The sequence below is a fragment of the Echinops telfairi genome, unplaced genomic scaffold (genome assembly GCF_000313985.2).
Source record: "Echinops telfairi isolate 266 unplaced genomic scaffold, ASM31398v2 ScPeMD7_16;HRSCAF=60, whole genome shotgun sequence".
Lineage (NCBI taxonomy): Eukaryota > Metazoa > Chordata > Mammalia > Afrosoricida > Tenrecidae > Echinops > Echinops telfairi.
This window is the reverse complement of record NW_022103913.1, coordinates 7,731,163-7,757,338: the sequence shown is the minus strand read 5'-3', so window position 1 is coordinate 7,757,338 and position 26,176 is coordinate 7,731,163. Positions and strand designations below refer to the sequence as shown.

Sequence of the window (26,176 nt, the reverse complement as noted above, 5' to 3'; positions counted from 1 at the left end):
CGTGCTCGGTTGGGTAGGGTAGGGTTGCGATGGAGAGGAGTGGGACGTGCTGTGCCGTTTGAAAGCTTGCCGTCGGAAATGCTTGGGGGGAGGGCGTTGAGGTGATTGTCACTGTGGGCCGGGAATGGTAAAGTGCTAAGAAGGGGGGGGGGGTTCCAGAGTGCTCTTAGGGCGACAGTCTTTGTAGGGGCCCTGAGAGGGTTCTCGAAGGGCAGAGAACATCATGGCAGGTGGAGCTGGGTGAGGAGAGGTTTTCAAACAGAAAGACCAGTGAGTGCGTGCAGCAGGCAGGAAGTAGCAGTATGCTTGAGAAATGGCCAGTGGTCCTGTTGGCTAGTCTATGCAGTGTACACAGGCGGGTGCAGATGAATGAAGCTGGAAGAGTGGATTGGGCCATGTCACAGGTGACTTCCGATGGGCTGAGAAACCTGGGCTTCCCTCCTCAGACCTCGGAAAGCTTTGTAACAGAGGAGTGCCCTGAGCAGTCCTTCTTTAGGAAGAACACCTGGAAGGAGAAGTGAAGGACAGGGGTTAAGTGCTCAACTGCTAACCAAAAATCAGCCGTTCATATCCACCAGCCGCTGTGGGAGAAAGGTGAGGCTGTCTGCTCCCATAAAGCTTTAGTTTTGGAAACCCAAGGTGGCAGTTCTGTTCTGTTAGTCGGAATTAACTTGATGGCAGTGGGCTTTTGGGTTTGGTTTATCAGTTACTGAGATGGAATGGGATGGTTGGTTGGTTGGTTGGTTGGTTGGAATGGAGGGAAGGAGTGGTCAGTAATCCTTGTTTCCAGTCGTCTATGTATGAAAGGAACCCTGGTGGTGCACTGGTTCAAGGTTGGCAGTTCAAACCCACCAGCTGCTTAGGGGGAGAAAGATATGGCAGTCTGGTTTCTTAAAGTCTGCAATACTAGAGCCCCATGCTCTAATTCTATTCTGTCTTCTAACCAAGCCAGTCTAAGCCCATGGCCATCGAGTTGATTCTCAGTGACCCTGCATAGGTTTCTGGGGCTCTAAGTCTTGTTGGGCACAGTCAGTCTCATCTTTCTCCCAGTTTCAGCGGCCATCCTTGGGGTTAGAAGTCTAATGCTTGATGACAGCGCTACCTGAGCTGTGAACCGACTCAATGGCAGGGGGCCGTTATGTGTATGACAGGTGCTTAGTAACAGTGCTCGGTGGCTGAAAGTAACCATTAATAAGTGTTTGGCCTGACTTGCTTCAGGCCACTCTCCCTTTCCACGGGGGAAGAGCAGACTGGCCATCCTTTCCATAGACTCTTCTTTCTTGATAGGGCCCTCCTTCCCACTGCAGGTGTCTTGTGCTGTGATTGGGCGCTGTTGACTAATGATAGTGGAGGCAGCCAGGAGCAGACCCAATTATATGGGTACTTTCTAGGGCAGCTCTCTGATAGTATGTCTGTATTGAAGCATGATGCCCACTTTTTTATTCTCATTTCCGAACCGTTGCATTTTGTGTGGATAGGTTCATCATCAAACCTACGAAGATATAGATAAACATGGAAAATATGACCTTTTACGTTCAACAAGGCACTTTGGCGGGATGGCTTGGTATTTTGTCAATAAAAAAAAGATTGATGGCCTGCTGGTTGACCAGATCCAGAGAGATTTGTAAGTATGACCCTAGTAAGGAAGAGCCATTCTTGGATTAGTGCCAGCAAATCAGCAGGCTCCTTCTCAGGGAAAGCGGTGCGTTTTCTGGCGGAAACTGAAGCTGGCACATTCTGTGCTCCTCTCCAGCTGCAGAGCCTACTTTTCTCACCTTGGCCTTTGGGTTGCCTTCCCGGGGCTAGAGCCCTTGAAAGACTGCTTCTTTAGGCTTCCAGAGAATTGCGATCAGTGGCCCGCACGGGGAAGTCTCTCACCACCTTGGGGGCCTTCTTGGCAACAGCCAGCCCTGTCTCCATGTTCCTTCCTCACACCAGCCCTTGTTCCCCACCACTCTCCCCCTATGCTGGTTCCACAATTCTCTGCAGTGGCTACACAGAACTCACAGCAATACTCCCAGTTAAGGGGCTTATTAGGGAAGTAATAGGTTGTGCTAAGACTGCTGCATGTGAAGAAAACCGCTATTACTAAATAGCCTTTCTCCACAGGGTTGATGACGCTGCCAGCCTGGTCCAGCTGTATCACATGGTCCATCCAGGTGGCCAGTCAGCTCAAGAGGCCAAAGAGCAGGCTGCTGAGGGAATAAACTTAGTTAAGGTAAAGGGTCTTTTCTCTGTACTGACTGGCAGTAATTTGAGTTGGGGAGAATGCAGAAATGGGCACTGTTGGCATTGGTTAGGCAAGATCAGCAGCTCCAAGGCGGCTTTTGGCTCCCATGCTTACAGCCTCAGAAACCCAAAGGGACAGTTCTCTTGTCCTATGGGGTTGGAATGAGTCAGAATTTGCCCAATGGCAGCGAGTTTTGAGGCTTTTTGCTTCCATGCTTACAGCCTCAGAAACCCAAAGGGACAGTTCTCTTGTCCTATGGGGTTGGGATGAGTCAGAATTTGCCCAATGGCAGCGAGTTTTGAGGCTTTTTGCTTCCATAAAGGCATGCGGTCTCAGAAACTTAACGGGCAGTTCTAATCTGCCCTACAGAGACTGAATTGGCATGCTTCGAGCTGAGTTGGGTCCTCTTTTCCTCTGTCTCATATACTTCTTAATAGGAAAAATTAAATACTGTAATAAGTTTTAAGATTTAAAAACAAACTTTTCTTTGCTAAAATTACAGAAATGTCTCAAGGTTGAAAACTATACAAGTAGTCTACATTCTGTTGCTTTAATGATTTTTCTTTCTTTCTTTTTTTTTTTTTAATTTTACAGGTTTTTGCAAAAACAGAAGCACAGAATGGAGCATATTTAGAATTAACACTGCAGGCTTATCAAGATGCATTCGTTAGCCATTCCACAGCTTCATAAAAACATTTTAAAAGAAAATTTTATTAATTCCTATTAAGATTTCTCTTTGTTAATCTTGAACCAAATGCTTATAAATGTCCATAAGAAAAGGTACTGATGTGTACAGTTTAATTCTAAATTCTGGATAGATCTCCTAAAGAAATACAAAGAGAATGGGTTACTTTACCCCTTTCACAGACTGGAAAATACACCGTGGGCCTAGGTGTGGATTTCTCCTGTTCGATAACTGTGCTGCCAATCCGGCCAGTAAGGGGTGTGGATGGCGCGGCGGCAGCTGGCCGTCCGTACTGGTTCCAGGAGTGGGGAGCTTTGGGCTAACGCGGGGCCTGCTGTTGGAACCCACGGCAGCCATGCTGCAGAGGCTGAGGCTTGGAGAACGGCAGCATGGGTGTCAGTCCTCAGACAGACAGATGGACGTGATGATGGTACAAAGGAAAGAGTCTCGGCTGATCCTGGCTGCAGTGAGGTGTCTCTCTGACTCAGTAGCCGAAATCAGTGTGTTTCATATTAAAACCAAAACCTATTTTCATCATTCAGAAAAGAAGCAGAGCACCTTCATTAATTCAAAAGATTTTATGAGACAAGATGGCATGAGAGTATGAAAAAAATCAGAGCCCACGTCTGCTTTAGTTAAGCAGGGAAATGTGGGGATTCAGAAGCTGCGCGAGGAACCCCGGTACACGAGGAGGGCACTCCGCGCCCAGCGCTCCACAGCTGCTACGTGCGAAAATCTGAGGCATTTGTCATAGGTCATAGTCCAATGCACTGTGGCCAGGTCAAGATCAAGGTGGTAATACATTGTTCGTCAGGTGTGGGGAACACTACGTTCAATCACACAAAATCTCTTCATCCAGGTTGATATCAGTTGTGTCAAGATCTTCCAAGTCCAAATTATCCGAATCTACTTCCAGTTCAAATAAACTCTGCAAGGAAAAGAGGACAATGGAGTGCTGTATTTAAGTATTACCTCTATTACCAGTCTGGAAATCCAGAATGAGAACTGACGTGTTCCCCCTGCTCTGGAGCTGTGGCCGAGCTAGGCTGGAGGTGGGTGCCCTGCCATGAGGAAGCGGGGAGCGGCCGAGTGCCGTCCTACAGGAGGTTTGGGTCTGGTGTGCGACCTACCTGTTCTTCTTTGTTGGGAGGGTGGGAGGCCACTATCACTGGAGTAGGAGAGGCAGGCTTCCCATCAACTTCCTGAAAGTCCAAGTGGACACAGATGGAGCCATGGGAATTTTGTTCAGCAATTGGAAATGTCCCACCCAGTGGATGCAAGATCAGGGTTTGGAAGTGGGACTAAAAATCCATACATCAGTGACAGCGTGAAGTTCACATGCAGTATTCTACTGACCTGTGGGGCTGCAGGTTTTGAGGGCTGAAACCCTTTGGCCTCTTCCATAACATTTCTTTCTTCATTAGGCTGTCAAATATTTGTAAACCACAGTTAATCTGTAAATTTGCCCTGATGGTGACTCTTAGCCCAACAAGAATTCTTTTCATTCAGTTCAAACCCAGAGGGCAGAAAGCACTCTTGGCTGACTGAAGCCTGGCCTGGCCTCTCACCGTGACTAGTGGGTACTTCTTGGCGGGCCACAGATCAGAGTGCGTTTCTTTCACCCATTTTTCAACCACAAAGGCTTCTTTCAGTCCAGGGAAGAGGTTCTCGTACTCTGTTGGATCAGCAAGGGATTCTGCAGCTTTCTGATTGACTTTTGAGAGACCCTCTCTCCAGAGTTGCACTACCCTGCATGTATGAAACCAAGGAGAGGTGAAGTAGGTGTGCTCTGTTCTTAAAGGAAACTCTGCTCCCTAAAGTGAAAAGCTGTACCTTGAAACCTGACTGGGGAGGTAAGTTCGGGCCAGGAAGGCAGCTTCTGGCAGTCGTCCGGTTCTGATCAAGAGTTCTAGGCAAGCATCAAGCCTACAGATTAACAATAAGAACTGTGTGACCAAGAATAAACACTAATGGTGGCACTTAACATATTTAAGAAATGTGACTTTAGACATGGCTAAGTCAATGACAGACAACCCCCACCCCCCTTCCTCCTCCTCTCCAGGGTTGATTCTTCTTCAAAATCCATTCTCAACCTGGGATTGCTTTTAAATACTTTACAAATACCTTGTAGACTCTGGATGAATACGTACTTGCCCTGTAGGAAGTAGCTCATGAATGCCACATTGTTCTTGCCGTCTCTCTCTGCGCCCTCTGCCAGCTTGTTCACCATGCCAGCATTCCCAGAGGCAGTGGCCAAGAGCAACAGGCCCCCGTAGTCCTGGGCGTGGTGCAGACACTCCTGGGCGAGGCCAAACTGACACTTACTGATGGCAAGCTCAGCCAGCTGCTTCCACTTCTGTTCTGACTGTAAAGACAGTTTCCAAGTTCAGAATATTTGAAAATACTGATATTGCCACCTAATTCTGTCAACCTTAGCATTACTATATTCACATAAAATAAATTCCAACACAAAATAATTTTTAATGATGTATAATCATCAACCCAATGGATTTTTACTTTGTAGAGTGAATTGAAGTATAACCATCTAAATTGAGGTCTTAGTAATTATTTCAATAAGCAACTTAATACTACTCTTTGAAAAGTGTAGAAACTTGTTCATGTTCCTAAATATTTAATATCACCTGTCACGGGTAGCCTCTCAGAAATCAACTAAAATGCTACATACACTGTATTTTAATACACCTAAAATTAATTTTGTCCAGTTGAAATGAACTTAGCAGTAACATGAGACTGGAGCCATAATTAAAATCCCTCAAGACACAGGATGATAAAAATGGCGTTGGACTCCTTGGTGAAAACCTGCTGTGATAAGTTTGGATGTTCTCAGATTTCTGCTGCATCCAGTCTCAGCGCATCAGCTCCCACACTGCCTTGTGGTACTAGTCTCAGCTTTCCTTCTAGGCCAAGGGAGGTCTCAGGAGCAGAGAACAGTTTCCTTAAACAAATGAGTGCTCAGGCCATCTCAACAGAATTCATTGAAGCAAAGATTCGCATTCATGTGTGAAAAAGGCAATAACCTCACCAAATGTGTCACTAACTGCATTTCAGAAAACTTAACCAAATACACAAAAGTGCCTAGCAACCTTTGCGCCACTTAGGGAAAATCATGAATGAATACGCACCTCTGCTTCCACTGCCAACTGATAGGCAATTTTTAACTCTCCAAGCTGAAGAGCAAGCTCAAAGCGATGTTCAGGGTCCGTGGACACGGTAAGAGCTTGCTGCTTGAAGCCCTAAACAGATTTAAGAGACATTTATACATATTTATGTTTACAGTGTGGTGCAAGTTCTGCCTGGCTTCAGCCCTAGCTCTGTCTGCATTTAAAATTGGACTTCCCAGCTGAAGCAAGCTGTCCGCCTCCCACTCATCCAGGAGCCCCGCATGAAGCAGCACGAGGACTCAGTTGAGCACTTTCTTTACTAGCACTGACATAGCTGTGAAAGATGACTGCTCTGCTCCTGTAAAAGAGGTCCAGTCTTGGGACCATCCCAGGGGCACCTGTAGGGTCACTAAGAGTTGGCACTGACTAGTTGGTAAGTTTGGTTTGGATCAAAATATAAGGAGCCCTTGTGGCATAGGTTATCCTTTAGGCTATTAATCATAAGGTTGGCAGTTTGAAACCACCAGCTACTTCTTGGGAGAAAGGAAGCTTTCTGCTCCTGTAAAGAGTTACAGTTAGGAAATTCCCAGGACCAGATCTATTCTGTCCTACAGGGTTACTGTGAGCTGGAATCAGCATGATGGCAGAGAGTTTGAGTTATGCAATCCAAGAATGGAGGATGGAAGATTCATGAAATGCTTCAGAAACAGGATGAGATGCGGTGAACTTAACACACATTTACTTTCCCTCCCTGCAAGTCCCCTGAAATGACACCAAAGGGGATTTTTTTGGTGTTTAAAGGCATAAATTCCCAAGGACACACAGAAAGGGAAAGGAGACAGCAGCGACAACATCTGGCACCTGTAAAACGGGTGGGCAGGTATAAACACCCCCTTGGGAAGAACCCTAATGAGGTAGTTATATAATCTGTAGTCAATTTGCGAGGATTCAGAGTGAAGGGGTGGAGTTTAGCCTGTCAATCAGGTCCCAGCTTGATGACCTCATTAGGAGGCACTAAGGAGATAAAGAGCTCGCTGAAGGAGGGACACACACACTCCCTGTGAGACATTCCTGCGACAAGACAAATGGAGTTACGCTAGAGCCCTGGACCTGAAGGAGCACATGGAGACCCCTGCCAGCGCTGAGATGCTTCCACGCCACTGGATCCACAAGACTTCCCACCCACTGGCCTGTGATCTTTTTGCCTTTGACGGTATCGCATGGCTGTGTGAGTCTAAAGAGGAATTTATGGACTGGTATTGACATATGAGGTAATATCAGACTTATGGACTTGATCTGGACTGGGATGTTTCCTTAATGAATACATGAGTCTCACAGACTTGTTTCTCTGGTCCATCCAGACCAATACACCTAAAGGAAACTTAGAGGACTTCCACTGCACAAGCAAAGGACTGGCAATTACAGAAAGCTTTCCAAACCCATACTAATATTGTTTTACATTATTATTAGTTTTAAAAGTGAAGAAAAACTTCTCTTACTTGCTTTTCCAAAAAGTGCGCAACCCTGGTCCTCTGTTCTTTAGGAATGGTAGGGAGGACCTTATCAGCCATGCTGAAGTCCCTCCGCATGACGGCCGTCTGGTACTCCAGCACAGAAACCAGCAGGGAGTAGCTGACAATGTTCAGTTCTTTATCCCCCAGATAGAGCCGATTGTCTTTTGGAATATAGCCCAGGAGATACATGGTCCTACAATAAAAACAGAAACCAATTCAGAACTGAGCCCAAATCTTGAGAACAAGCACATACACCCTCCCGCTGAATACTGAATGATAGGTATCTCTGCGCCTATTGATCAAACTTCCCATTTGGTTGATTTAATTTTACTAATAATAGTCCATCTACTAAAATTTTCAACATGGAAAAATCAGGCTCTACTCTACTCTTGTTATAAGGAGCCCTGGTGGCGTGGTGGGTTATACGTTGGGTTGATAATGGCAAGGTCAGCAGCTCAAACCAACCAGCTGCTCCTTAAGAGAAACACGAGGCTTTCTACTCCTGCAGAGCTACAGTTTCGGAAACCCCCAGAGGCAGTTTGCTCTGTCCTCCAGGCTCATCGTGAGTCAGAATTGACTCAGTTGGTCATGAGTGTGGTTGTGTGTCCTCGTGCTGCAAGCCAGCAAGGGCTGGTTTGAACAGTATGCTTTTAAATTCATGAGACTGGAGAGGAAAGCAAGATGACTCAGCTACCTGTCCAAGTGAGCAATAGTGACAATCTCCCCTCCCACGTAGTAATTTAGTCTGTTGACAGAACTGGTGTAAATGAAGCAGTCGCCGACCCACAGCCCCGTTTTCACAATTTCTTGAATCTCACCAAGAACCTGCAAAAATAAAACAAGATAAATAAAAATCCATACCAGTGAATCAGCCAGAAACTAAAGCTGAATATAAACAAGATAGGAAGGGAAGGTAGGGAAAGTAAAATTCTACTTCAAGAAAAAAAAATGTTCTTCTTCATGTAAGAACAAATTTCCAGACAAGCATTTATAATGTGAAATCTCACAGCTGGGGCACAGTTGAGGCCCCTTATACCCGTGAACCTTTAGTAACACAATTTCAAAAATGCATGCAGGCCATCACCACAATGGAGGGGACTCGATGGAAAATCTTGGACTACCAGATCTCAGTATCTGAACAGAGATCTCCTAAAGTGAAAGCAAAAAGTTCTTTTAAGCATATATGCTTTTAAAGTCTGATCTTTGAGTTAAGATGTTAATGTTCCCTTTTCACCAAAAGTTCTCCTTAAAGGCTTAGCTTCCCGGACTGAATTCATAATCAAACGTTGCAATCTGTGGAGTTCTGTTCTAAGATTATGAATCATGTGAAAACAAAGCCAAACTGCACTGCTGCCGCCGCCGTTACCTCAAAGGCATCTTCAATGCCGTCTTCAGTGACCCCTTCGTGCGTCTCCTGTGCGGCTAGGACTTTTTCCGACAGATACTTCAGGATGAAAAAGGATTCCTCGGTGGCAATACACACCAGCTCCCCGGAATCAGACCAGAAAATCTGCAGCACAGTCAACAAGAACACAGGCAAGGGATTGGAGATTTCTGGGTGGCAACATGGGGTTATATGTTTTTCTTACAAGAGCTGACTTCTTGGAATAAGATCATTGGTATGTGCTTAACAGCTCCAGGTAGTGGCTACTATGTGCATCTAGGCGCCGCAGGCACTTGCATTTGGCCTGGGGATGTGAAGACTGCGGGGGGGTGGGGGGGGGACGACGACGCAGGCAGCCTGGATAAGCTGTCGGTCAGTGGAACAGGTGTCACTTCCAGTTACTGAAGAATACTCTTTCCCAATTCCTTTTCATTATCACCTCCCAAAGGAGCCTACACATCGTCTCCCCAGCTGTACCTCGTCCCTAGGAAACGTAAATACCACCACTCTGTATCATGTGCATCTATGTGTGTGTCTATATATACAACGTCTGTACACACAAGACACATATACATCTGTACTTTACACATAAGAAGGGTAAATGTTTTTCAACCTCCACTCAAGAACCAATGTGAGCCCCCTGCCCAGCGCATCTCGCCCGCAGAGAATGCCTGCACTCGAAGGAAGATGCAGGACCAAGGGGTGTGAGCTCTGCAGGGGCTGGTTTGTCTCCAACGAGAATCTCCTGGAAATGAAGCTGTCAGACAAAGCAGCAGGCAGCTATGAGAGGAGCTTTCCATCACTGGAAACATTCTCCTCCCGTTTAAACAGCCAGCCTCAGGAAGCGTATGAAAAGACTTTCTGAACAGTGTGGGAGCTTCCTAGGCCTGACCATGTCGAGTCCCTGATTATTTTCTTTGTCAAAGATTATCTAAGACATGAAGAGCACCTGGCCTTTGTATAACTGCATGCTTCAGAAACACTTCAGTGTCTGTCATGTTCAAATACCACAGTACAGTGCTCTTTTTCCAGCTTCCCCGAGTAGGTGGCAACGTGTCTGACACAATGTAACAGGGACAGCAGGGCACAGAACATTCCTTGGCCATAGGGACCCACAAAGCCACATGTTTGAAAAGAACAAAGGAGGGAAAACGCACGTGTTTGGGCTGAATTTCAATTCTGCGTATGAGCTCTGTGTTGTCCCAGTCGTAGAAGGCTAAGCCATTTACAGACCGGACCCCCAGTAGGAAGCCTCCATAGATACCTAAAAGGACAGAAAGGGGTGTTCAGGTGTTTCTGAGCTCAACAAAGCGCTGACATCTGCACTGTGCATAAACATACTCACTTTCTGCTCCAAAATCTGGTTTAAATGATTTCTTTTCTTTAAAGTTCTTAAATATTTTTACAACACTGTTGCTCTCTCTTATTGCATATCTGCGGGAGAAGAGGAAGGCAAACAAAGGACATTACAAACGAAACCATACTTCCACCAAATGTCAGAAATATCTTAAAAGTATTTTGACAAAACTATAAAATTGAAGATTAGCAGATTCCCTAGTATGTTCTTTTCCCAGGAGATACAAGTGAGCTTGGAGTTGGAAGAAAAGTGATCCGATTTCACACTATTGCAGATTGCTTGAGCTTCTATAATGGTTTAGAACCTGGAAATACCTGCAATCTCATGTGGTAATGCAGACAGTGGAACAAAAAATTAGAATTGGCTACCCCCAGTTGATTCTGAGGCATAACCCCTACTCAGTTTAGAGGGGTAGCCCCCCGCTGATAATGATGCATAGCTCAGTTTAGAGGGCAAGCAATTCATGAGCTGGAATGTTGCTTCAGATCAACAAGTATATAAAATTGTGTATGTATGAGTGTACGTAGGATACTGATGAAAACATCAAAATCACTCCTGATCTCTCAGTAAATCTTACTGCTTAAAATGTAACAAACAGATGTGTTCGTTTTACAGTGCAATACGAGGGCTGAAGCTGCCCTCCTGGGGGCAGGGCAAGTGCAGTGGCTGGGAAAAGCAAACCAGCAGGGAAGGTGACGTGCAGTTTGGGGCCGTTCAGTTGCATGGCCCAAGAACACCAGGACTGGTGTTTAGTCCTTGCTCACGCAGGACTCAATGGAACCAGAGCAGTGACTTTCTAATATAATAATTCAGTAAATGATTTTCTTTTCAGAGAAAATATTTTATGAACATTATAATTCAGACAGGAATTTATTTTTTTGAGAAATAGGTGTTTGTGTGGATGTGGGGGGTGTGGGGTAGGCATCACCAAACAGAGAAGTGAGCTTGAACAAAGATTCCGTGCGGTCTGACTGGGCACAGCACGTCTCCCACCAGCTTCCACAGGGGCAGCCACATCTTCAGGTACCAGCATGAGGGAAATAAAGTCACCGGGAGGGCCTGCTAAGGACCGCGTTTGAGGACTGCTCTTCCTTATAAGCCCATAATCACCAGGCCGCGTGGGTGGCGGGTCTTGGTTTAGTGGGATTATGAGGTCAGCTCTGGTCTGCCAGATTCATACTAAATACCGAGAGGACAAAGACGGCCAGGGGGCAGATCGCTGCCCCAACTCCACCCTTCCCACAGGCGGCCCAGAGAGGGCAGTCTTTACATGGAGCCCTGAAGCCCCGGCTGAGCCAGGCGGATCCCCATTAGGGCACTTGAACACAGATCACCTGGTGGCAGTCAGGGCGAGCTGGGAATCACCGAGGGAAACTTACTCTGAAGAATCGTGGGCCCAAGCAAACTCCTGGGCAGATCCGAAGCTCTTGTTTCTCAGGGCCATTGCTGTGTAGATGATGTACTCGCCATCGCCGCACACCACAACAAACCTAGCAATGAGTCAGACGGGAGTACAGGGAGCTACAGACATGCAGAAGCCAAGAACCAAAGCTTCCCCTGATCTGGTAACCAATGCTGTTGCCGTTGAGGGTTACAATTTAACCAAATCGAAGACTTTTTACACTATACATGTCTCTGAAAGCAGAGCTTGAAAAATATTTCTGCCAATCAAACCCAAAGCAAGCTACGGAGATGGGGTTACTGCTATTGCAATGGTCTTCTCTTAGGAACATGTCAAGACTGGGGAGGCTGCAGATTGCGGATGAGGTGGGACGTGTACTCCAATCTCTCAACTGGGATTGGTTGAGCATCAGCTGGGCTACCAGTCTGTTCATTCCATCTACCTGAGTGGAAGGCACTATCTTGCTATGTAAGACAACCTTCATTTTAAAGCTGGTCATTCAAGGAAGTAAAAGTTTTATTAGTTTTAAAATTTATCAAAATAAGCAGGATATATTAACAGTTAAATACTTAAAGCATCATATTTAAATAATATCATGTACACACAAGTAAAAATTTCTCAAAACACATCAACCAGCTCAACTGCCATTTAGAATACTGAATGGCTGTTCCCAAAGGACTGCTGAGGTAACATTCACGGCAAAGAAAGGCCTTGATTTAAGGAGGACTACACGATGTATTCCTAATCCTCATAAAGCAACTCCATCAGAATGATTATGGGTACCAACTCTTGGACTAGGTATCAGTCTTTTTAAGCAATTAGGGTAGTGTTAGGCTCTGACCTGTAAAAGAATCTCTGTAGCTACCCAGTTTAAACTCCCCGCGCTAGAGCCTTGGTGGCATAATGTTTACAAGCTGGGCTGTGATGCACAAGGTCAGCAGTCCAAAACCACCAGCAGGCTGAGAGGGCTTTCTACTCCTGAAAACAGTACAGTCTCAGACACTCACAGGGCATCGCCTCGATGGCAATGAGTGAGTCCAAAGCAGCTAGTTCAGTGATTAATAAGCCTTAAGAGATGACACAGAATTGAAAGTTTAAATTCCAAATAAGCAGCAGAGTTACTAGCCAGGCTTTTTTCAAGAGACAACTGGTACCTGAAGAGCAACCAGTCCATCAGGATGTAAGTGGCACCTACTGAGTCTTAGGGTAAGACACGGTGCTTGTCCGCACTCAAAGGGGCACACAAACCCTGGGAACTGGAGTAATCATGAGATGACGTAACTGTTCAGAACTGGGTGGCACAGGAAAGGCCAGAGGGCAGATGGGACCTGCCGGCTCCATCAGCTGGCGTGGCTGCCTGTAGCAGCTGTGTGAAGGCTTCTTGGGTGGCTCCCACAGGACAGTGGTGGCACATGCCCTGGAGAGGACCCTCTGCTCTCACATCCACAGGCACTCAGAGAGAGACCACTATGATCACTTACCGTCCGTTAGGGTTGTGCTGAATAGTCTGAGGGTATATCTCACAACTACCCATATCCTTCACTGCCAGCGGCAATCTTTCCCCATCCTTAATTTCAGCATCCCCCATTGCTTTCAGGTTGGCCTGCTGGACTTCTGAATGCTTGGCCCAAATGATCTTCCCATTGGCATCCATGGACATGGCAGGTTCTTCCCGGCCAAGCTGGAAGAATGACAATGGCTCTTAGCAATGAAAAGGAAAGCAGAGAAAACCTCAACAAAACAGACACTCTCTTGTTCCAGTTCACCGAGAGATTCTATTTCCTTGTCCATTTTAAATCTGCAGCACTGGCGCTCGAGTGTTAAAGGAAGAAGTGCCCGTTTAACAAAACCGCTGTCTCAGAAACAACGATACTGCTGCAGGAAAACTGCTTCCCCTCGGTCCACCTACTTAGCTCGGCAGGGGAACTCTAGACCTTACCTTCACAATGATGCTCCCTTCATCGTAGCCCAAAGCGACATTGTTCGACCCTCTCAGACTGGCCACACACCATACTCTTTCCATTCCGTAGTTGAGTGTGCTCTCAAGACGGTAGGTGCTTGAATGCCAAATACGCACGGTCCCTAAAAAGAACAACGAGAATGTTCCCTTTTTGTTTGAAGGTCCAGGGAACTGTCAGGGGAAACAGCTGCGGGCAAGTCTTTCTTCAAATAGGAAATACTTCCTGGCAGCTTGTGGACCAATTTTTTTTAATTATGTCAATGATAAGTGATTTATAAAGCAACATAAAGAAACCTAGGGGAAAGTATGAGAAACAGAACCTAAGAAATGTGACTTTATGTGTGAGCTGCTAACAGGATCGGGGCTGAAGGCCCAGCGGGCACCAGGTCTCTTCTCATGGGAGCCCCGCCTCCATGCCTATGAATGGATATTAGTTGTTTCATAATCTGCTAGATCCACCTCCACAGAGTAGCAGGGGTGGAATCTGCTGCCAAAGCACATTCCTTCTTACTTCTTCTCTACCATAGCTGGTGTCCTCCAATTTAGGTGACGGATGGAAGCACAGTTGGATGGTGATGCCTCTTTAACTGATTCGATAGCTGAAGTCTAACACAATTCTCAGAAGCCTCCAGCTACAAGGCAAGGGCACTTCCTGGCTTTAAAATCCATTTAATATTTACAAGCAAAAGAGTGGTGGGGGGATTCTCACTTACCATCTTCTGAACCTGTGATGATGATTGGCAACTCAGGATGAAAACTGGCACAAGACACATTTTGGGCATGGCCCTCGAGGGTCTGCACGCATGTTTTATTCTGTGTGCAGAAAACATCTTTTCTTAGAGAAACATAGGCAAGCCATCCTTAATCGTCCCAGTGCACAGGCACACTATAAATGACACCATATGGAAGCACAGAAAAAAAAGTGTTCTTGCTATGCCTGTGAACATTTTCCCTAACTATCCAGGCAGCATACAAGCAAATTCAAATGTAACAATCACATGCAGAGAAAAAAAAACATACTGGAAGATTTTGGTTTTCATACAAGTACTATTCCCTGTATTCCTAGGACAATGAATTTCCCCTCAAAATCAGCACCTACTCTCTGTGGTCTATGTAGAACAGTATTCCTTTAGCCTTTAATATTTGTGTTCTGGATTTAAGCACAAATTTTAATAAACTATAAACTAAAACTGTTTTTGTACACTTCATTTAATTAACTGCTTGAGGAAATATTCCCATCTGAGAGGCAAAAACAAAAGAAAACCTTAAGCCATAAAATAGCACAGTAACTAGTTGGTAACTAGGTTTATAAAAGTTTTAGGCGGCAAAATGACATGTACCCTGGCTATGTCACAAGGTTAACCACTGATTTGCTGGTACCAAATATAAATGTTTTGCCAATGAGAATATTGGAAGTCAGAATTGATTTAAATGACTCTTAAGTGAAAAATCATACCCTGGCATTCAATTTAAAATCGTGATTCCATTTATTTTAATCAGCGTGAAAAGCGAGGAACTGCCGTTTAGATGGACATACCGCGGCCTTCGGATATGCTGCTGCCTGGAGATCAGCACGCCGAAGCGGAACTCTCCCGTGAGCCATGGTGGCAACCATACCTGACATGTGGCAAGCGAGGTCATAGAAAAGCTGTACCTGGTAGTCCCATATTTTAACAAGCCGGTCATCTGCCCCTGAAATGAGGTAGGGTTTGTCGCCACCGCTATAGTAATCAATGCAATTCACGCCTTTCTCATGTCCTTCCAGAGTGAAGTTTGGCGACGAAGAGCCCAGCTGCCACACCTTCAGAGAGCAGAGCACCTGCGAGTCAGTCTGGGCCCGGTCTCTCCTGACACATGCGTGCATGTCTGCACACCAAGTCAATGCCACGTGTGACTTTGCTGTTAGGTGCTGTTGAGTCGGTCTCAACTAACATCAACTCTATACAACAAACGGGAGGGAGCCCTGGTGATTACGCAGGTCAGTAGTTCGAAACCACCAACTGCTTTCTACTCCTGGTAAGAGTTAGTCTCAGAAACCCACAGGGCAGATCTACTCTCCTAGAGGGTCACTATGAGTTGGAATCGACTCAACAGCATTACATTTATAGGCAACAAGTCTATTTTTTTATTCTGGGTTTCCAGAGGCTTAAAATATCTGACAGCATATTCACGTGGAAAATTACTTTCATTATGGGCTACAATTGCCACACAGTTTTTTTTTGAAGTAGAATATGACCCTTTGAATTAAAGTGAGAAGATCTCTTTCTATTTCAAAATTCACTGGTGACAGGAATAACTTTCTGGGCAGCCAGTAGTAAGGCACTGACCGCTTCCCTCCACTGTAATCATCACTGTCACAAACAGTGGACCACGGTCTTACCTTGATGGTCCTGTCCAGGGAAGCACTGGCGAACTGATTGTTGTCTTTGGGGTTGATCACAATCTGCATGACGTAATGGGTGTGCCCTTCGAACACTTGTGAACACGACCATTTTTTATCCCAGTCCCACAGCTTAATGAGCATGTCATCTAGGCCAAGAGATAGGCTCGAGTTAGTTGCAATGTCTGTTCCTTTCCTTTCAGAACTGATACCCTAAGTTCTTGTGTCTTTTAAGGCAGGAACCTACCAATATTAAATTATACATCCTGAGACTCACAGAAATGAATGAGAACTGAATAGATTTTTTCCAAGTCCTTATTTATCTTAAAAAAGGAATGTAACTCTCTGGAGACAAGCGAAGATAAACTAAATGGCACGCTAGCAGCAAACTGTAAGAAACACTTAACTCTGAGACTAAAGCATGACAAAAGGCCTGGCCAGGTGGGGTGAGAGTGCAGTGACTGCGCGATGATGCTAGCGACTGCAGGACAATCACGTACGTGTCAGCAGCCAGGCGGTCACCACACACCTTAGTCCCTTCTCAATCTCAAATCTGAAGGTGCTGGAAAGGCCTTTTATGGACTCAGTACCACTTGTCTTAATTGGCCTTCTAACGGGCTCCCGATTTCTACCCACTAGCAAGGAGCAAACTCGTTGAATCTAAAGACAAAACTGACCAGGCCAACGCTCGCTCAGCAGCATGCAAATGAGCTTTGTGTCCAGATGATTAAGCATCTAGGCCTCAAGGCCTTCTCTACTGGAATCTCAGCAATTGCTATACAAGTCCCAGGTACCAGATGATATTTCATTAAAACACAGAGGAAGGCAGTGCCTACACTGCATGCCAATGGATTTAAGTAGTTTAGAGGCTGCCTGGAATCAGAACAGCTTTTAATGGCTGTAAAATGGTAGCATGTAGCCCCAAATGAAACTGAATTACCCACAGAGCGATGCACATCAAGAAGGGCTCAGCTCTTACCGCTGCTGGTTAGAATGAAAGGCTGGGTTGGGTGAACAGCGATGCAGCGAATGTAGTCGGAGTGTGCTTCAAACATGTGAACTCTCTCCAGAGTATTGTAATTGAACACTCTAATCTGCATGTCATCCTAGGAATGAAAGAGTTCACACTATCATCACTGTCCTGACATCAATAGTACGAAAGCTACGTTATACACTCAAGGAACGAAGGCCGTGCTTCAAAATATTGTGTCAATTTTTTAAAAATTAGGAATTAAATTTCTGCAATTCATTTATACCAGGGGTCCTCAAACTTTTTAAACAGGGGGCCAGTTCACTGTCCCTCAGACCCGTTGGAGGGCCGGACTATAGTTTAAAAAAAACTATGAACAAATTCCAATGCACACTGCACGTATCTTATTTTGAAGTAAAAAACAAAACGGGGCAAAAACACCCGGTGGGCCAGATAAATGTCCTCGGCGGGCCGTCGTTTGAGGACGTCTGAGTGATACCATTGTGGCCAATTCGGAACGGAAGGAGGTTCATGTAATCACTTACCGCTCCTGTCACAACCCAATTCTTCCTTGCAACAAACTTCGCAGCCCGAACAGGAAGGTCACACACTTCGAACGTCTTCACCAGAGTCTTAAAAATTCAACAAGAACAGAGACCTTTGATATACACGTATTAGAAAATAGCTGGGAAACTACTCTAACACAATGAAAGTGTTCAGTTATTCAGATCACTTTGATTTTTTTCGTTGCTGTTAGTAGTAATTTGCTAGATTTATTTATTTTTTCAATTTTTCAGTCTTTTTCCCAATATCCAGACCATGCAGAAGAGAGAAAATGATTATTTTCATCTCAAATTGCAAGGGTCTCATATATTTTATCCCATGCGTATAACTGCACATATCTATTTTTTTTCCAGTTTTTTCCAACAGTTTTATTGACAAATAGTTTACATATCAATATTTTACAATTTACATCGTTTATAATTCAATATTTCAATTATGAGGAAAATCATATATTACCACATCAATTTTAGAGCACCCCCCCTGCAAACCCCACCCATGGCTACCTCGCCTTTAAAATGAGTTGTACAATCACAATCCATTTTAGTGCTCCCTCCTTCATTATTTACTCCCGAGATCACACAGCCCTCACCCCTGTATCCCTATGTCCCCTTGCATCAGCCAGCTATTATCATTCTGTATCCACACCTCCAATGCTTCACAGCTGGGAGACCCAACAGAAAACAATAAAAAACAAAATCACCCTAAGGTGGTAAAGATAAAATCACAATAGTATAAAGACAAAAATACAAATAATGCATAAGAAGGAAAAGATCCCCATCAACATTCAAAAAGCCAGGGAAGAAATTTCTGTCATGGAACCAGTAAGAGACACTTGCACCCAGAACAAATTCAGGTCGCGTCTATTGGTGGTCAACTGGCCAAGTGTATAATCAAGATTACAATGGTCTTTGCCTCATAGTAAGGCTGTTCAATACCGTGGCTAGCGTGAGATCACTTTGAATTTTAAAATACTGTCAGACTATAACACATTAAAGCTGTGGCAGTTACAGAATCTAGTGTCAATTTGAGACTATTAAGAGTGAAGGGATGGAATCTAGCCTGTCAATCAGGTCGCAGCTCGATGACATCAGTTGGAGGGGCCACGGAGATAAACAGCTCACTGGAGGGGGGGTTACACAGACACTCCCTGCGAGACATTCCTGTTAACAAGACACATGGAGCTACGCTACAGCCATGGAGCTGAAGGAGCCATGTGGAGACCCCTGCCAATGCCAAGATCCTTCCACTGCCACTGGATCCACAAGACTTTCCACCCACTGGCCTGTGATCTTGCTGCATTCGGCGTCACTGCATGTGTTGTGCAAGTCTGAAGAGGACTTTATAGATTGGTATCAAACATATGGGCTAATATCAGACTTATGGACCTTATCTGGCCTAGGCTGGGATGTTTTCTCAATATACAATTACTCTTTATATAAAGCTCTTTTTATACAATATGCATATTTATAAATTTGTTTCTCTAGTCTACCTGGCCTAACACAAAAGCTAAATATCAAACAAAAAACAAATAGCTGATCATCTTTTCTTCAACAGCTTCAAAACTGAGATACTTGAAAAAGTTTCAGAGTTCCTATTTTAAAGTTGTTTCTATTTTAAATTAAACCCCTGGCAGTGACTCAAAAACAAGACTGGATCTTTTGTGCACTTCGGCAACATGCTTCCCTCCTAACGTTACTAATGTTACTTTTTAGTGAAGTATGAAATCAAAGTGGTTTAGAGTTCCTTCAAGTAGGTCAAGGTCAAAATATAAAAATTCACACAATGATTAACACATTGCTGAACACCCAGTTTGCAGAAGGCTGTAAATGACAGTGAAATCCCAAAATCCATTTGCAGAGTCCCCAAATGGATTAAGCATCTGGCGAATCCCCTCTGACCACTGAACCGGGACGTGAATAGTCTTGCTATCAATAAAGCACATTGGAATGTTGGTTGTGACAGATGCAGTTACGCTAATATTTAACACCGTATCATCTGATTTCCCTTTTGACCCATTTTAAAGTTGCTTCAGCTTTTAAATATTTTCTGCTTTCTTTTCTATTGAGGTTTTTCTCTGTCTGATTTTGTTCCTATTCTTGGGGGGTTTTGTTTTGCATGTTTTTTTGCGGATGGACTAATAATTTCTTAGGGACACGGCAGGGGCGGTTGGGGGAAAACAACGAGCCAATGACAATGAGTACAAGAAAAAAGAAAATGTTCTAAAACTGATTGTGATGAATTGAATTGAATGGGAGGAAAATGACGGAATGAGGGTATCAGTTCCATACTGTACAACTGGTACCAAAAAGTACTCCTACAAAAATCATAAAACCCTTACTAAGCAAAAATACCCACACGTAAAGCTACTGTTTCTGTACAGAGCCTCCATCTTGGGACAGTCTCCACAACCTTGAGACGGACGAGCTACTGTCCGCCTGCCCCTGCCAACCGCTCTACAAAGCATCCCATGAGAAGGTCCTGGACAGAACGGCGAAACATGTGGAACAAACCCCAAACCATAGCACGGACCAGGCTGACTGGTGGAGAGAGACGAGTGGGACTCCCATAGGCACCCTGCAGGTCTGCAGCTGAACTCACCTCTGTGATCAAAAGGCAGCATTTTACCAATGACAAAGTTCAGAAAGTTAGGAGAGGGAGGAATGGAAACAGGAAATACACGGAAAATAAAGGAGTAAGTGATGGTATATTGCGGGATCACAACAGATGAGTGGAAACAAAATGTGTATAAATTGTTGAATGTAAGACTAAGGACCTGTTCTGTGAACCTTCACTCAATTCACAATAAAAAGCTGAAAAGAATTGGCAGGTCTACTCTTGCCTCCCAAGTCAGACTTCAAAGACTAAGACTGAATGAACAAGGGCCTCAGCTCCATGTTACCAGGTAATCATGAGACAACGAGGGCAAAAGAATGTCAGAAAGAACAGCCAGCTACACGGTAGAAAAATGCGCAAAAGCTCATAAAGAAGCAACAAAAGGATCAGGATCCGGTGAGCAGTGAAAATAAGACAGATATCGAACAGGCAGTCATGGTTCAGCACCATGTCTAAGTGCCTTGGTGTGACAACTGACAGGAGGAACAGTCTCTGTCTCTGTTGTTGGTGGAGCTATGAACCCCATGTCCCTAGAAACTAAATAATCTAAAGAGAGAGAGAGAGAGAGAGAGAGAGAGAGAGAGTGTGTGTGTGTGTGTGTGTGTGTGTGTGTGTGTGTGTGTGTATGGGGGGGGCTGCATATCTACAATGTGTGCTAATGCTCAGTGTAAGTTAAGAAAACATTCACTGATACTTATTCACTAATCCTTTTTGGGTTGCACACACACAACTTTACCTAGCTTGATTAGATCTTTGCAGCCCTGTGATGTAAGGAAAGCAGCATTTCATCTTTATTTCAAAAAAGTAAATTGAAACTCAGAGGGTTAAAAGATTTGTTCAGGTCATTTAATCAACAAGTTGGTGTCATACCTTAACACAGTTTTCTTTTTTACTATTGCACCCACCTGAGAAGACATAAATATCTTATTTTAAATTCTAGTATTTTGAATTTCCTTCCAAAACATTCTTCCCTTTCTTTTTTTGGCTCACTCCAAGAATTTTGCTCTCAATGTATTTGAATGCTTAGTAACTCCTGCTGGGGATAATTAAGAGAAAAAAACCCAAGGGAATCAAAGATGGAGCAATCATTTAAGAAAGACATAGTGCGCATCCACTATGAACGAGACACCATGCCAGGTAGCATGCCCTACTCTGGAGCAAAGTGTTGATCAGACTAGTGTGATCTCTGTTTTCAAAGAGCTTCAGTTTTGGAAAGAAGAGGGAGATGAAATAAAATACCAAGTGAGATGAATTATGAAAGGAGAAGCAGAGAGCAAGTTGGAGGGCGAAGACAGTACAACAGAAAAAAGGACACGCAGAGGGTGACCCAGATAAAGTTAAGGTACACAATGATTTCCCAAAGGGAAGTCCTATGGGAAGTACATCTACATACTACAACGAATGATAAGGAGTCCTGGTGACACTACGGGCTACGTGATGGACATTACTGCAAGATTGGTAGTTCAAAACCACCAACTGCTCTGTGGGAGAATGATGAGGCGGCTTGCTTCCGTAATGGTTTCGTCTTGGAAACCCTATATAAGTTGGAATCATTCGACGGCAGTGGATCTGGTTTTGGCATAGTGAAATAATACAGCTAAGAGATCGGTAAATGGAGTGGTGGAGATCTGAAGGCAAAAAATCAGAAAGTCTAAATATTTAGATGGGGAATTAGTTTTTTTTAATGCCTATTAGCATGCCTATTATCTGCATCAAGGTAAAAGGAATTCACAGGTTAGACACCTGAAATTGCAGGAGATGGAAATCTTGAAAGTTTTCAAGGGTAAACTGAATGCTAATTATTCACTAGTGCAACAAGTAATTACTGCACACTTACTATACTGTTAGCAACACTGGGATCTAGTGGTGGACATGAGGTGTACACAAGTCACTGACAGGACTTGTTCAGCCTTTACTGCTCCATTTTGATGAATAAACAAATTCCAGGGTGCTTTCAGGTTTATCTACCTCCTGAGTTGGTTCCTAATCCTGTTTTCTCAGATAAAGTTTTCAAATGTAAATTTTAGCTGGACTTAAATTTGAACATAAGCATGGTGTTTAAGTAGCTGCCTAACTATGTTGAGGTGTGGTAAACCAAAGCCAAACCCACACCAGTCAGAGTGGCCCCCAAGAACAAAGCAGACTCTCCCTTGTATGTTTCCAAGGCTGCAAATCTGTACGGGAGCTGACTGCCCATCTTTCCACTAGGAGCAGCTGACAGTTGTGACCTGTCAAGCTTCAGGTAGCAGTCAAGTCCTTTAAGCACTGGACCACCATGGCTCCTTCTGTATAATGTCAACTACATATTCTGTAGTGGGGGAAAAAGATAAACTGATCAATAAAGACTGTGGACAATAGGAAATAAACTAATTTAAAGAATACATTATTTACTCAGGTGAAAGAATGATGTTAAGACTTAGGGCAGATTATTTACAAGATATACACATACATAAATATACATATATATACAGACACATAATCCCATGGACACAATCAAAAGAGGACCACAAACATTTCTAATATGATCTGATCCATACGGCTGAAAACAATTTATCTATATAACACTATTTGGGAAAAAATGTAAAATAAAAAATCTCCTTGCTACAACTGTCAGACTATTCACCAAATGGAAAAGTAATTATCAAATATTTTAGCTGGAGTAAGTGATTCTCTATCAGCCTGTTTCCTCAATTTCTCACAGGGCCAATCCTACCTACATCAGAATTGCTATGTTATTTGGATACTGCATAGACAGTGCTCACCATTTCTTCCATGTTCATGTTAGTTCCTCGATATTGAAAATATTTTGCACTAATTTGAGAAAGCGGTTTGTGTCTAGGTACTGGACTCTGATATGTTATTTCTTCTTGTTACTATAAATAATCTAGAAGAGTGTTTGCTTTCTACCAGTCCTTAAAAGCTCCCACCTGGGTTTCATGATTCCACACGCACACGCTGCCATTGTACAAGCTTGCCAGCATCCACGGCTCTGTAGGGTGCAAGTCCACACTCTTCACTCGGTCAGACCGAGCAGTTAGCTTTCTCTTGATGTCAAGTCGCAGTGGCTAAGGAGGAACAACAAAACCTTACATTGCTAAGCCAAAGAAGCACAGTATCTCATACAGTACATTAACAATACTGTAATAGCAGGTAAATAAAAATTCCATTTTTACTTTGCAAAGTTGTGTACAGTTTCAATTTAAAGCAATCGTTTTCATTTTAAAAAATGGGAATAATCGAAAATTAAATGTTTATAGCAATAGCTCTCAAACGTCTTGGTCTCAGACCCCTTTACATTCTTAAAAATTCTGAGGGTCCCCAAAAGCATGTTTATGGGGATACAGCTATTAATACTGATCATATTAAAAGCTAAAACTGAAAAAGGTTGAAATAGGTATTAATTATTTTTAAACAACAAAAACATTCCCCTAACAGGTTACCTTAAACAATATCTTCATGAAAAATACTTTTCAAAATAAATCTTGTCACAAGCAGCAGTTGTTGTTTTTTAAATAGAAGAGGGTTAGTTTCTCATACCTGTTTCTGCCTTCAATCTGTTGTAATGTATTCTTCCAACTGACTTATAAAAACCCAGCTTCACACAGAATTTGTTGGAAGAGCAGTATTTTAGTATTCCTTTTGGGTTAGTTGTGAATATTCTTGATATTACATCAAAACTTGAAAAGTAGCTGTTCTTACAGGCAACTAAATAATGTGCAATATGAAACCTTATCAAAGCAACAAAGCGCTGTGAATTTTACATTGGATGTATTTTTTACACATGCACAATTTTGTAACATGATTCACTGGCCATTTAGAAAATGCTGGCTCACTGAGTTATGCAGAATCTCCAAATACAAGGGGACTTCAAGAAGTTGATGGAAAAATTACCTTACACTTCTTAATTCCATTTGTCCACACACTCTATGAAGCCCTCTCCTATGGACATAGTCCATTACACAGTATCAAAACTCATATTCCTACCATCACCGGAGATCTTGACTCATAAGTCTTTTAAATTGTAGAAATCTGTCAGGCTCATGGTCTGACATGATTTTTGGAATGAGGACAGAACGTATAACTCAGGCCTAGAAAGTTATCCTGCCTGGATTCAAATGTTAGATTTGAACAACTCAATTTAGATGTGCAATAGTGGGCAGGTTTATAATCCCTTTCAGGTTCAACATATATAAAACAAGGATAGTACTATTAGCTATTAGGGTATCATGAGTTACGTATTGGGCTGCTAACCAGAAGGTCTGCAGTTTGAACCCACCAACACTCCACGGGGGAAAGATGAGGCTCTCTGCTCCCATAAAGACTTACAGCTTCGGAAGCCCACAGGAATAGTTCTACACTCCTAGAAGGTTGCTACAGTCAGAATTGAATTGATACTAATGAGTTTGCTTTGATTGGGTTTGGAGTGTCATAGCATTAAATTCGATGTCAAGTCCTGATTGCAGTGCCTGGTCTACAGCAAGCGCTAGGAAACATTATTTATAGCTTTATCTCACAGCACTTGAGAATTAGGGAATTAAGAAAGTTTCAGCCAAGTATATGGCACTCAATAAATACTCTCTGGCAAGTGAGATGACAAATTGAAAAATTATCTAAAGATGAAAGAAATGATAATTCATTGTGGAAATACATTCTTCATTACAAATATGGCAAGAGGAATTAAATTTTGCAAGTCCAAGGTTCTTTTCTGAACATGTGTGTCACTGCAAGCATTGCAGACATCAAACCTGGGCAGATCATCGTATAAGGACAGGGTGTAATGCAGAGACCTGGGGCCTTTTGCCCTGGAGATCCATGAAAGTGCAGTTTGTCGGAATGGGAAGTGAGTTGTGTGGTGTGTTGCCAGAGGCTACCACATCAATTCTGACTCACAATGACCTTAGATCAGTGGTTCTCAACCTTCCTAATGCCACCACCCTTTAATACAGTTCTTCGTGTTGCGGTCACCCCCAATCATAAAATTATTTTCGTTGCTACTTCATAACTGTAATTTTGCTACTGTTATGAATTCAATCCCTGTGAAAGGGTCATTTGACCCCAAAGAGGTCACGACCCACAGGTTGAGAACTGCTGGGAGTCAAACTGCAATGGAATTTTAGGTACAACTGTGTAGGTTTGTTTTCAATGCCGCTTTCTCAGAGTACCCATCACTTTGATCAGTTTCTTCAGGGGTTCGACAGCGCATTAAAATGGCAAGCGCTCCTATTCTAGAACCGATTCCGCCACAATAAGTTTTGTTATTTAACTGCAAGATGAGGAACTTGGATTTATTCATCTTTACGGTTTTCATGCTTAAACCCTTTGGTCCTGTGCTTCAGAGCATGCAAAAAAAGAGAATAAGAAAGTGTTATAGGACCTGCCATTCTCACCAGCCACTATACTACCGCAAACGCAACAAAGCACACCAGCCAATCGCTCAGTTAAGATCCTTAGGTCTCTCCTATTGACTCCACATAACTTTATTTACCTCTGTAGTGTGAGGTCGGCATGCACTATACTCGGTACAAACCCAACTTGAACCCAGATGAGTTGTCACCGTTTGAAGGGCAGAACGAGCGAACTTTACCAAGCTGCTTACGTAGTTCAGCATTTCCTGACACTTGGACTCTCCAGGCCACAGATGCCACCGCAGCCCGGAGGCTCTGCGAGGCTCCCGGGGGAGTCTACGACTCCTGTCCTGCAGGCACTGCCTCAACAAGCCACCCTGGATTCCCGGGCCCCAGCGTTCCGCTCCCAGGGCTCTCACCAGAACCCGACCTGGCAAGGCCGGGGTGGTGGCCGCCCCAGATTCGGCCGCGGCTGACTGCGGCTCCAGTCCAGCAGCCCCAGGAGACAGCCATGCCCGGCGGGACCCCGCTCCCACCCCCTGCGGCGCCCGGGCCTACCATGGCTGCGTCCGTCCAGGTCCAAGCGGCCCCGGGAGCTATCAGCCACGGAAGCCGAGAGAGCGAGCCACCGACCGACCCGCTGAGCAGCC

The 26,176-nt window shown here is 44.1% G+C and overlaps 2 protein-coding genes across 3 annotated transcripts in view; one reads left to right on the top strand and one right to left on the bottom strand.

Moving 5' to 3' along the window:
- MRPS22 (mitochondrial ribosomal protein S22) overlaps positions 1-3,858 on the top strand; it is an 8,858-nt gene extending 5,000 nt beyond the window's left edge. The window contains exons 6-8 of the mRNA XM_045287448.1: positions 1,477-1,624; positions 2,110-2,218; positions 2,825-3,858. Coding sequence (XP_045143383.1) covers positions 1,477-1,624; positions 2,110-2,218; positions 2,825-2,920 — 353 coding nt within the window. The 3' untranslated portion in view covers positions 2,921-3,858. The remainder of the gene's footprint in view (positions 1-1,476; positions 1,625-2,109; positions 2,219-2,824) is intronic.
- On the bottom strand, positions 3,479-26,176 carry COPB2 (COPI coat complex subunit beta 2). Of its 2 annotated transcripts, XM_004712116.2 has the most exons (22): positions 26,085-26,176; positions 23,109-23,246; positions 17,550-17,636; positions 17,014-17,140; positions 16,035-16,183; positions 15,309-15,455; positions 14,368-14,467; positions 13,634-13,776; positions 13,176-13,375; positions 11,672-11,782; positions 10,281-10,369; positions 10,093-10,199; positions 8,918-9,061; positions 8,246-8,376; positions 7,537-7,744; positions 6,059-6,169; positions 5,066-5,280; positions 4,749-4,841; positions 4,484-4,664; positions 4,272-4,340; positions 4,046-4,117; positions 3,479-3,843 (listed from the first exon to the last, which is right to left on the bottom strand). In XM_004712116.2, exons 1-22 carry the CDS (start codon positions 26,085-26,087, stop codon positions 3,748-3,750), a joined length of 2,721 nt encoding a protein of 906 aa, XP_004712173.1. In that variant the 5' UTR covers positions 26,088-26,176; the 3' UTR covers positions 3,479-3,747. The 2 variants fall into 2 exon arrangements, with proteins under 2 accessions (XP_004712173.1, XP_045143382.1); XM_045287447.1 differs by lacking the exon at positions 4,046-4,117.